The 12120-nt window shown below is 39.4% G+C and overlaps 1 protein-coding gene across 1 annotated transcript in view; it reads left to right on the forward strand.

The window, feature by feature from the left end:
• Nucleotides 1–12120, forward strand: part of RELN (reelin) — a 288920-nt gene that overhangs the window by 180426 nt on the left and 96374 nt on the right. Inside the window, exons 14-19 of the mRNA XM_051610928.1 lie at nt 76–284; nt 3298–3426; nt 4546–4655; nt 8201–8267; nt 9211–9444; nt 10045–10206. Of these exons, the coding sequence (XP_051466888.1) occupies nt 76–284; nt 3298–3426; nt 4546–4655; nt 8201–8267; nt 9211–9444; nt 10045–10206 (911 nt within the window). The remainder of the gene's footprint in view (nt 1–75; nt 285–3297; nt 3427–4545; nt 4656–8200; nt 8268–9210; nt 9445–10044; nt 10207–12120) is intronic.

Here is a 12120-nt window from a genome sequence, read left to right on the forward strand (position 1 = left end):
TTAAGTAGTACCTTGTGACCTTTTTCTAATACCTTTTTTTTTATTTATTTAAGCCTGATTTAATTTCTTTTAAAGGTTCCATCTTTGGTTTCTGTTGTCATTAGTCCGGACCTGCAGACTCCAGCAACCAAGTTTTGCCTGAAGCAAAAGAGTCACCAAGGCCACAACAGGAATGTCTGGGCTGTGGATTTCTTCCACATCCTTCCAGTGCTGCCTTCCACGGTGACTCACATGATCCAGTTTTCCATCAATTTGGGTTGTGGAACTTATCAACCTGGTAACAGGTACAACAGGAGAGATTTCTCTTTTGATTGTCAGCTTTGTAGCACATTTTGGTTTATAGCATCTATGAGTATTTGGATTTTTTTTTTTTTCTTAGAAAGAATGAAGCCAATTAGTAATGAGAAATATAGGATGCTCAAATCTAGTGTTTCTCCTGTTCTCCACAGAACCAGATTTATCTATCTCACATGCAATAAGGAGCCTATTAAATAGCTTTCCAGGTCTAAACTTGCTTTTGTTAATCCATTATTCTCAAATATGTTAATGATTTCAGAGACGCTTTTGCTCCAGTTGTTAACGGATGTGAATTTTAGTTCTTAATGCTGTGTAGCAGGGAAAGTATTAAAGGCAGCAGCAGAAACTTGCCTACCTTACCTCCCAGAGATATTGATGCCACAAGCATATCTAATCTTGTAAGACTGGTCATAAATGGCCCTCGTCTTGATGATCTTCAGTATGAGGAGCTCACTGCTGAGGTCCTTCCCTGGCTTCACTTCATGGGGATGTCTTACATTATTTTTTTCATGGAGTTAAGGGAGAGGAAAAGGAAAGGGAAAGAAGGGAGCTATTTGATGCTCCATATTTTGTAGAATATTGGAAATGCTGGTTGAAAGAGACCTTACAGGTCATCTAGTGAAACCTGCTGCTGCAGGTGAGATTTTTACCAGCATACATTGGGTCAGCCATCGCTTTGCCTATCCATAACTTGAAAACTTCCATGGATGGACATTGTGCTACCTCTCTGGGTGACCTGCTTAAGCAAGAAAGTGTTTCTTAATGTCCAGTCTAAAGCCCTGAAGCCATTGTCTTTTTGGCCATTGCCATTTCGACTGTGCCTGCCAGTACTGAGGACAGTTTGGCTCTGCCTCCCTTGTGAGTGCCCTCTGCACCACCACAGGCTGCCATAGCTCACCCCTCCTCACCAGGCTGAGCAAGCAGTTCCCCAGCCCCTGCTAGCTCAGTGCTCAAGGCCATGGAACTCTTGGTCATCCTCTGCTCCACCTCTCCAGTTTCTTAATACTCTTCATCAAACAGTACCCAAAACCAAACTGTCCACTGTCCCCATTTCCTTATGTATGTGTGAGATGGTTTATCCTGACATTTTATGGGGATTAAGTTACTTTATATTTTTACAGACTCAAGTAGGAGACTGTAAGTGGTTTCACATCCATGTCCCGTGGCATCTACTTCCAACTGGAAAGAGCTGCATTAGTGCTGACAGTCCTAGCAGCCATGCAGGGCAGCAGAATTCAAGGGGCAGGAAAAAAAAAAAAAAAGTCATTGCACTTACATTTAATTGGAAGGGAAGGCAGTAACATTTTTCTACATGGAAAGTGAAAACTTTGCCTGTAAATGCTCCTGGCCTGTAAACATGTTATAGAAAATCTTTGTCTCAGTCAGTTATCTGATGGGGATTAGGATATATTTTGAAAGATTAATATTTTTTCTTCATGTAAACTATTTCTGAAGTAGAAGTGAGCTTCTTCATAACAGAGGAAGCACTAGGTCCCCATTATCCCTGTTTGTATTTCCCAAATACAGTGGCATTCCCTATTTCCTGGGTTACAGCATTTTTCATAATGCTTTCATAAATGCAAATGTGAGAGACTCCCACTGAATATATGCAGTAAATATGACCCTCGAAGGTATCAGTACAGTTAAATCTGAAATAAATTAGTAAAAACTTCAATAAACTGTTTTAATACATGCTTACAATACCACAGTGATAGTACATTTAAACAAAGTAATATTGTCTGCAAATTATAATGAAAAGGAAAACTTATAATTCAATAATTTAGTATTGAGGGTATGAATTACGACTTTTTTAATGTTCCTTTGATATTATTTAAAATAAAGAAGAATATTACAAGCTAATTATATGGAGGAAATTATAAGAGTATTGCCGTAAAATGCTAAAACCTTAATAAATCAAGCACTTCCTATATTACTTTTTCAAGGTCCCCAGAATATAAAAGTTCTAAGGATTCCCTTACACTCCTAGGGTGTTTTTTTAAATATGTTGTGAAATGGAAGAAAAATATTCTAATAATAGTTTTTTGAAAATTGAAATTGTCAATGAACTGTTGGGAGTATCGGTTTAATAACTCATTGTTGTAGACTCCGTAGATGGTCTCCAGAGTTTCCAGTTCTCATGTGTCACTATCTGCACATGAATGGTTTCATTTACTGCTAGTCTATGAAACCAGAGAACAGCAGCCTTGACACAAGCAAATTTGGAGTTTTCACATACGGTTATGTCACAGGATTCTCAATAATTCACCACCGAGCACTCCAGCCTCTGTGAGTTGGGTGGAAGACAGCTGTGGCTCAGAGTGCCAGGGCTCCCACAGCTCCCAGGGGGCTCTGCCTGCCACAGGGGCTCTCTGCAGGGTGCCCTTGGCAGGCCCTGCAGTCCTCAGAGGGGCTGGATTATTTCAGTGCTCCATAGCACTCTTCTGATCTCCGTTTAGGCACAATGGGTGGAGGAGGCAAATGTCTGAGGGGTTCAATGAAGTTAGTATTTGTTGGCAACAGAAGGGAAGATCCAGCCAGTGCATGAATAACTCATGGTCTTACCACCTTTGGAAGATGTAATGCTTAGCAGCTGGCAGCTATCAGTGTCCTGTGCTCACCTGATGCTGTCTAGCTCTAATGAATCCAAATTTTCTCCTCATTACTCTTGAAACCATTTCTAGGTTAAATATATGAGTAACATCAGCTCTTTTAACAGCAGCAGCAGAAAAACACTAGCTAGATGGTGGCCAAACAAGGACTAGGTGTTCAGATAACCCTCAGTCTACAGGCTGCCTTTTTGGTTTTCACACAGATTTGTTTCATACTTGTATGTTCAGGTTTTTGTTATTCAAAGTTTGCTTTAAATTATTTTGCATTTGAGCATCAATCATTAGAAATGACAGATTTGGTGGGGTCTCACTGTTGGTATTTCTAGACTCATATATATGCCAGGTAGGCTTATAGTGTTTTTCTCCTTTCTTTCCTTCACTATGTTATCAGTGTCAGCTTGGAGTTTTCAACCAACCATGGTCGCTCTTGGTCCCTGCTCCACACCGAGTGTTTGCCTGAGATTTGTGCTGGGCCTCACCTCCCCCACAGCACCATCTATGCCTCTGAGAATTACAGCGGGTGAGATGTTCTCTGCAAAGCTAACTGAGATGCAAGATTAGAGAAGTGAATTATATGTGACAGAAGAAAGCACCAAAGCAATGCAACTCTACGTCATCTTTCATTTTTGACTAGTTGAGGACAGCGAGGAAGGAGTGTTCTGATCTCCCTGGCTGCCCAGTAATAACATTTGAAGTATATGGGGTTGTTTCTATAGTATAATATTTTTCTGATGCTAGAGACAAATTACAGAAAAAAACCTCACGGACAACATGCTGGTAATTTAAAAAAAAACATTCTGTATTGTCAAAGCCACATAAGTTTCTTCTTAGTCAGAGGAACCATCAGTCAAAGCCATATTTACATCCTCAGGCACCTTTACTCACTTGGAATCCCATTATTGGGTTACAATGAAGCACATCCTCTGTACTTCTGTGGATGGAGGCAGCTATTGGTGTCACTTCTATCAATTCTTCTGTTTATTAAGCCTCTTTGATACCGTTCTGACCATAAAATGAACAGAGGCATCATGTTGCATAGTGCAAATCCCATGACTCTGTATCCGTCTCTATCCCAGCTTCCACAGACACCTCAGAGCAGCAGGTCTGACCATGAGAAGAGAGTGTAGTTGAAGCACTGACCCCCATTTCTGTCCCATTTTCACATGAGCCATTACCCCAGGTGTGTGTAGGAAGTGTAGCCACTGTGGATGTGAATGATGGCCCAGCAGGTCCAATTCTCTGTGCCCTTCTTCTTACCCACAAATGTGTCCGCCCAGCAGAGCTCAGGAAAGGTGTAATGTATGTGATGTAGAGATATTCACTGTGATCAAGCTGCTCTAGTGAAGCAGGTTAAAAACTTTGCTGACTTCATGCATTCATATAGGGGGGAAAATGGTTGGATTTTATAATGAGGTAATTAACATTAATATACTGTATGAAAACACGATGGACCATGTTCGGGTTTTTTTCTTTTCATTTATATTTCCTAAAGCTGCAGTAACTTCACTGCTTCATTTGAGTAGATATTAGAATTAAAAATTCTCACACAGCATCCAGTGTAAGTAAACACATCTGCGAAACACAGTCATTTAACAATTACCAGTGTAAGATGTTAGTATTTGTGTTGTATGTATTTCAGGTGGAACCGAATAACTATTCCCCTTCCCAATGCGGCATTAACAAGTGACACCAGGATTCGATGGAGACAAACAGGACCAATCCTTGGAAATATGTGGGCAATTGATAACAGTTAGTATTCTTATCCATAACCATGATGCCTGAAGAGTAAAATTTTATATGCTGCTCCAAGTAAATGTAGTTTCCAGAATCACAGGTCAAAGGGTTTCCAGTTTGTTAAATTCTTTTTCTTTGTATCTGCTCTTGGTAACAGGCACATTTTGAAGCTAGAGGGGAATTCTGCGTTTGGAAAGACAACAGTCTGGTAGATTACCTTTTTTTTTTTTTTTTTTCTAATTTTATTTTAATTGTATGGTTTCCAGGAAAATACATTGGTGGCAAGGGCTTAATATAACATTTCCTCTGACTGCTTACTCCTAATTACATAAATAGGTACAACACTGCGCTATTGAGGACATGAACTGTGCCAGCCTGAGCAACAGTTACAGCACCTGGGACATATTTTTCCTTCTGAACATAGACCTCCATAAAGCAATGCTGCTGCCATACACTGACAAAACTATTACATTGTTTACAGTATTTTCATGGGGAAAGTACCGTCTGTTTCAGGGAACTGCTCTTCTTTTAGGAAATTACTCTTCACCTACGTGTACTTTACATAGATGTTAAGAACTGGGAGAAGCCTATATTGACTCATATAATTACAAAACTAAAATAGGATAATTGGGAAGAGTCTTGAAAGGAAATACTTTAAAACACAGAAAAAATACTTAGAAACACAGGATAAAATAGATACATGGTAGGAAATACAGAAATAAGTATGATTCAAAGGGCTAACTGTGAGAAGGTGAAAATGTTTTAGTTCTTCTCATTAGCCTTAGATGTTTTGGGACTAAGTAAACTGCATCCAGAGTTTGTTCTGTTAGACTTTTGAAGTTCATTATTTAAAGATTTAGAGTGTTTATACATTTTGTAGTAGGTTTGATACAGAGCCTGGGAATGGAAAATGGTAACATTTTGCAACATTCTTGAAGTAGGTTACTGACAAGCTTTAAGAAGGGAACTCTAGAAGCTGCCTTGGTATTTTAATGTCACAAAGGAAAGTTTTTCACAAAAAGTAATGAAAATTGTTCTCTTAATCACATTAATGGGAAGTAGCATCATCTTGACATTCTGGATGGAGTATTCATGTTTATCTTTAGAAATTATTATTTACATCAAAAAAAAAAGTAAAATGAAGAGGAAAAATAGGTAAAGACACATAAGAAGATGTCTGAGTATCTGCAAAGATGAGTTGCTATCTAACAAAATGCAGACTGGTAGTGTTGGGGTTGCTCACAGAAGTTCACAGAAATAAGAGCAAGCTAAAGTCAATGCAAAGATATGAATTCTTTACAAGAGAACAAAACAACAAGATTTTGAAAATTAATGGACAATTCATTGTATCTGTGCTACCTTTGCTTGTACAACTAAATACAATTTCATCAAAGGATGCTGCATGCTCCACTCTGTACTATCTCCATAGCAATTTTAGCAACCATCTGCCTAAAAAGTGCCTACTCTGAAATTTGTTTGAGGTGAAGAACCGTGACATGGGAATTAAGTCTTAAGGATGAATGTGTTTACGAGGTTTTGCCTCCTCTGTTAGATACCAGTGAAAATGAAGCCTTGCGCTTTGGTATTGCAGGGAAAAACTTACAACTATTGGCAAGCCACTCACATTCTTGAAGAGAGAAAGATTCAGCACTCTGACTTTTAGCTCCACAACTGTTTCTTACGTGAATTAAGTTTTAAATGAAATCTGGAAGCTGGCCATCTTTTAGAAACGCTGGAAAACCGCCAATTTTCATAAAGCTTTTTATATTTTGAATGACATAACTTCATCTTTAACCCTTCTACTTTTACCGCCCCCTCAAAAAGACCTCAAGAGAACCAAATAAATCAAAGAGACAGAACAGAATTTTTGCACCCTGAAAAGTGAGAAAATCTAGAAATCACATGAAGTCTGATGGGGAGTTAGTTACAGGGAGTAGTTAGCAGGGATTTAGAGCTCGTCTGTCAGGGAGTACTGACACTGCTATGATGAGCAACGTCATAAAACTAAGAGAGGGAATAAGCACTGCTTGTTACAGATAATTTCAAACTGGTGGCTATTTGGATGACATTCCAGAAGTCACAATGCAAGTGGGTAACCCTAAGCCATAGGCATTCTTCAGCAGAGAAGATGACAGTATTCATGGTTGAGACCTATCTATAGTATTGTATTGAAAGAACATTGCCCCCAGGTTATTACTTTGGGCTACACACAGATTAGTGCATTTGGCCTATACCCAGATTAGTGCTTTTCTTTCCAGTAATTCAACGAGATGTAGATTATATTGAGATTTGCTCATCTTTCCATCCTTCCTATTTTTCACAAAATATCAACACTGTTGATTAAAAGTCATTGGAGGAAGATGAAGGAAAAGAGTAAAGTCTAGAGTATTTTTGAGCATTTGGATTTTTATTCCATTTCTAAGAAACAGTGAAAGTGTATGATATTTAATAGTTACTAAGACATATCAGGGCAGATTCTAATGCCAGTAAATCCAGACAAGTCAAGTATGTGGATTTTGGTGAGAAGCAATGATCTACTTTAAAAATCTACAGGACTGCTATGGGCTGCATCAAAAGAAGTGTGGCCAGCAGGGCCAGGGAGGTGATTCTGCCCCTCTACTCTGCTCTGGTGAAACCCCACCTGAAACACTGCATACAGTTCTGGTGCCCTCAGCACAAGAAAGATATAGACCTGTTAGAGAGAGTCCAGAGAAGGGCCACCAAGATGAGCAAAGGCCTGGAGCACCTCTGCTATGAAGACAGGCTGAGAGAATTGGGGCTGTTCAGCCTAGAGAAGAGAAGGCTCCAGGGAGACCTTATAGCACCTTCCAGTACTTGAAGGGGCTACAGGAAAGCTGGGGAGGGGGTTTTCACCAGAGAGGGCAGTGATAGGACAAGGGGTAATAGTTTTAAACTGAGAGAGGGGAGATTTAGGTTAGATGGTAGAAAGAAATTCTTCACTATAAGGGTGATGAGGAACTGGAATGGGTTGCCCAGGGAGGTTGTTGATGCCCCATCCCTGGAGTTTTTTAAGGCCAGGTTGGATGTGGTTTTGTACAACCTGATCTAGTGGTAGGGTTTCCTGCTCATGACAGGGGGATTGGAATTTAATAATCTTTGAGGTCCCTTCCAACCTTAATGATTCTATGATTCTATGAATGTACTAATATATACATTGGATTACATCTCTGAAATAAGATTAAGAAAGGGAAGGTAAGAAAATGGTCAATGCATAGCAGATCATCTGACCTCATTTACAGTCTTAGAAAAATCAGGTTCATTAATTAATACATCATTAGTGTCTCTAACCACAGACAGACATTACCCATTAAATAATAAATTATCCCTAGCTATCCTTAACACAGAGTAAAATTCCATTAGAAGGATACAGTCACATGCATTTTATCCTTTTGCAGACTTCTTCCTGATAGTAGGATTACAACAAATACAATAACTGTATGATCAGGTCTATATACTTTCTTACTTATATACTTACTTACTATATATTCTGTTTATTACGTAACATAAACATTCATTTAACTGATGTATTTTCTCTGCAGTTTATATTGGTCCATCTTGCCTCAAATTCTGCTCAGGGCGAGGACAGTGCACTAGGAATGGCTGCAAGTAAGAGTTATAATTCAGTACTTGTATTAACTTTCTGTCACATCGTTCACTTAATGATCTGAAAGTTGAAGTGATTTTCATTTCAGCCCTTGCTGTTTGAGTTGACTAGATATAAAACTAGCATAGCCCCCAGAATGCATAAATCTCACTGAAGAGCTGAAGCTCAATCTTTCTAAAGAGCAACATATTTAATTTTTTCCATAATTTTATTTTGGGAGAGAGTCTAACTTCCACTTCACTCTAAAAGTGCTACAGGGCACTCTGAAATGTCAGTGATGCATGTTTTATACTGGTTTTAGAGGTGATTTGGGACTGTATCACTTCTATATTAGATTTTGGGAAAGAATCACCATTTCCCTAGTTCAAATATCCCATAGGCTAACAGACCTCAAAGACAGAAGGTCAGAACTCTACTTTTTCTGAAAGTCTGGCTCATTAAAAGTATTCCAGTCTAAAAAGTAAAGGTACTTACTCAAAATCAGAAAGCACATTCAATATATTGGTGTAACTATTTTTAGATATTAACGAGAGTATAACCCATGAGGAGTTCTGTTCTGTTCCTCAGTTTCTTCAAATCACATCTGACATGCTACAAATAAAAGCAAATTAATGATTTGACATATGAACAGCTGTAAATTATGCCAGCATTATTTTTGCTCCAGATATGAATAAAAATGTTTCTGCATTGTGTGTGTTGTGTAGATTGGTGGGGTGTTCATAACCACATTTTTTTAAGTTGGAAAAGTACGTACTAGCTCAAAGAAGGTCATTGGCTATGCAATACCTAAATGAAGTTTAAAGGGGTTCCTGGTCCTTAGATTTGAGAGGGACTTTGTAGGCATCTTCTGTTCATGACCATCTTGCAGTTGCTGTGTTGGTTTGTCAACCAATGGCAAGAGAAGACAAGTCATTAATTACACCTTTCAATTATCCTCACCTGCAGGTGCGACCCCGGCTTCTCAGGGCCGGCGTGTGAGATGGCATCACAGACCTTCCCCGTCTTCATCTCAGAGAGCTTCGCCAGCTCCCGCCTCTCCTCCTACCACAATTTTTACTCCATCCGAGGGGCTGAGGTCAGCTTTGGCTGTGGGGTCCTGGCCAGTGGCAAGGCCCTGGTCTTCAACAAGGATGGGAGGCGCCAGCTGATCACCTCCTTCCTTGACAGCTCCCAGTCCAGGTGAGAGGGAGGGAGCAGTAACGCGAGTCAAAGAAATTTGTACCCTTCTCTGTTCAGCTACAACCATGTGTATTATTAAGCCAATTATTTTAGCAGGAGGAAAAGTTTTTTTTTGAAAACTCCTAGTTCCCTATTTTAATGGTGATTTCATAGCTTTGCATTTTTTCCTCCTGCTTTGTAAACAACCGAGCCCAAAACAGACTGGAGAGAAGTTATGGTGCAGCTCAGGTGGAAAATGTGAAATGTTAATATCAAACCTGAGTGTCAAAGCCAAGTGCTAATTAATTATGTATAAGGTTATGTTTATTTGACAGCTTGTGGCAGTTGATTAGATCCATTCACTATCTCCACCTCCCCTTCAGTGCCTAATAAATAATTAAATGCTGTAACGATTGGCATTTTTTAACTGTATGTGCCACATTGCATTACTTGACAGTAAAAACAAATTGGATGTATCAAACCCCATAACTGTTATTTATCAAAATTTGTCTAGATTGAAAAGATCTGAAAACAACATAATTAGGGGGGGGAAAAAACCACAACAAAAAACAACCACCATGCGTATGGTGCCCTATATATGTTTGTGTAATTCTGACCCAGGTTCCTGCAGTTCACGCTGCGCTTGGGCAGCAAGTCTGTGCTGAGTACCTGCAAAGCCCCTGACCAGCCTGGGGAAGGAGTGTTGCTGCACTACTCCTACAACAACGGGATTACCTGGAAACTACTGGAACACTATTCGTATCTCAACTACCACGAGCCCAGGTATATATCCATAAATATTCCGAGGAGTGTTATCTACATGCAGGTAACACTGGAGTGGTGGTCATTGCGGTGCAGGGAGTAAGTACATCTGTCCATGTGGTGCAGGAATAAGTGAAGATCCTTTACTGCACACTGAAATTCCCACTTTTCCTTAAAATTTTTCAGCTTTTCTGGGCACTTCCTATTTTTTTCTGCTTCTGTAAAAATGAACACATGGATTTAACAGCCTCTGGGTCTCAGGTGAGGTGATAGAACAAGCTGAGGCAGAGCAGGATGAGCAGGAAGAAATGTACTTGTGGGACTTAGGGGCATGTCACTTCCCATGGCAGCAGCCACGTGTAAAGATAATTAAAATAAATTATTTGTAGCTTTGGAGACATAGATACCTTCACTACACCCATCTTCTGGGATTAGGGATGTGCAGGCAGCACAGGACAGCTGAGATAAAATCTGACTGTGAGGGTCTCTCCAGGTCAGTGGGGACATTATGCCCATGATGATGGGAATTACACTTTGTGCTTGTGCCTCTGGGCTGGACTCTGTGCCCTGGAGGTCCTGTGAGTGATCATGCCTGGGAATTGTGCAAATCACAGGGAAGCTGAACAAAGACCTATGTCATCTAGCAGCACTAGTGTTTGGTGTCAGATTAGAGAGGAATGTATCTGAGGTGTTTGAAGACAGTATTACTTACGGTTACCTTTGTGAGACCACCCACCAGTTTTAATTAAGCACATGCAGAATCAGGAGTCTCCATGAGCACACCTGTACTGCAAGCCCAGAACAATCTGGGCTGGCTCTGTGCAAACCCACTCAAACCTGGAAGCTTCCACCTTCGTGGGGTGCTGCAGCAGAGCCAGGAAATCCCCACGAAAGGAGATGCACTGCGAGGGGTACATGAGAGGCAGAGCGGATGGTGGCACCGCAGGTCCCATTCCAGCTGGTCCACTCCTGCCCAAGAGTGGCTTTTTCTTGTGTCCTCTTCCTTACCCCTCCAATTCCAGGATAATGCCTGAGCCATCCCCAGGTGTGAAACTACAGATAAGTCTGCAAGTCACTTTAGCTACGTATAACTTTCATTATTTACATATACTGAGCTCAGATCAGCTCATTAAAATAAAATAAAATAAATGTTTTACTCATCTTGTTAATAACTATACAAAATTACAACGTACAAAAGGTGTTTAAGAATACTCTAATAGAAACAAAACTTGTAACATTACATGGGAGCTATCAGAAAAAAAATCTGAGAGGAATAGCTGTATTTGTTAGAAGTATATTGTATGAGGGCTTTAAATTCTGAAGTTTTAAATGTTTCCAAAGGAAAGAGCCTAGGAACTGAAATGCTCATCCCATCCTTTATTATAGTCATATATATATTTTATAGGACTTTGTTTCTAATTCTGAGATTCAAGATTACAGCTGTAGGAATTATATTTCCCTAAAAGTTTTTAATATATAGCACTATGAAATTTTTATAACAAAAAGGAAAATACACAGTCCAATGGCTGATTTCAGTGAAGTTTAAGATATAAATATGATAAATTATATTGATGCCAGAGAATTTTTTTGCTTTTTGAGATTAAGTATGAAACATTTCATTTCTGTTTTTCTGAAAGGGCGAAGAGCTAAGAATAACATGCACAGGTTAGAAAGGTTTTGCCATAGGATATGTATACTTCACTCTGGGCAGATGGAAAAATGGTAGACATATAAACTTGAGAATAACGCTGGCAATGATTATGATGAAGAACATGAAGAAAGCTTCACCTTTTCATATTATATTGTCTGAAAATATCAGCACTTTTGGTAACATAGATGGACTGCTGTAAAGTTTGGCAATCAATCTGTATCCAGAAATGTAATTAATCTTCAGTCATACAAAAAATAATTACACATTTAATGTTCTGCTGAAAA

Source organism: Apus apus, chromosome 1, assembly GCF_020740795.1.
Source record: "Apus apus isolate bApuApu2 chromosome 1, bApuApu2.pri.cur, whole genome shotgun sequence".
Taxonomy (NCBI): Eukaryota; Metazoa; Chordata; class Aves; order Apodiformes; family Apodidae; genus Apus; species Apus apus.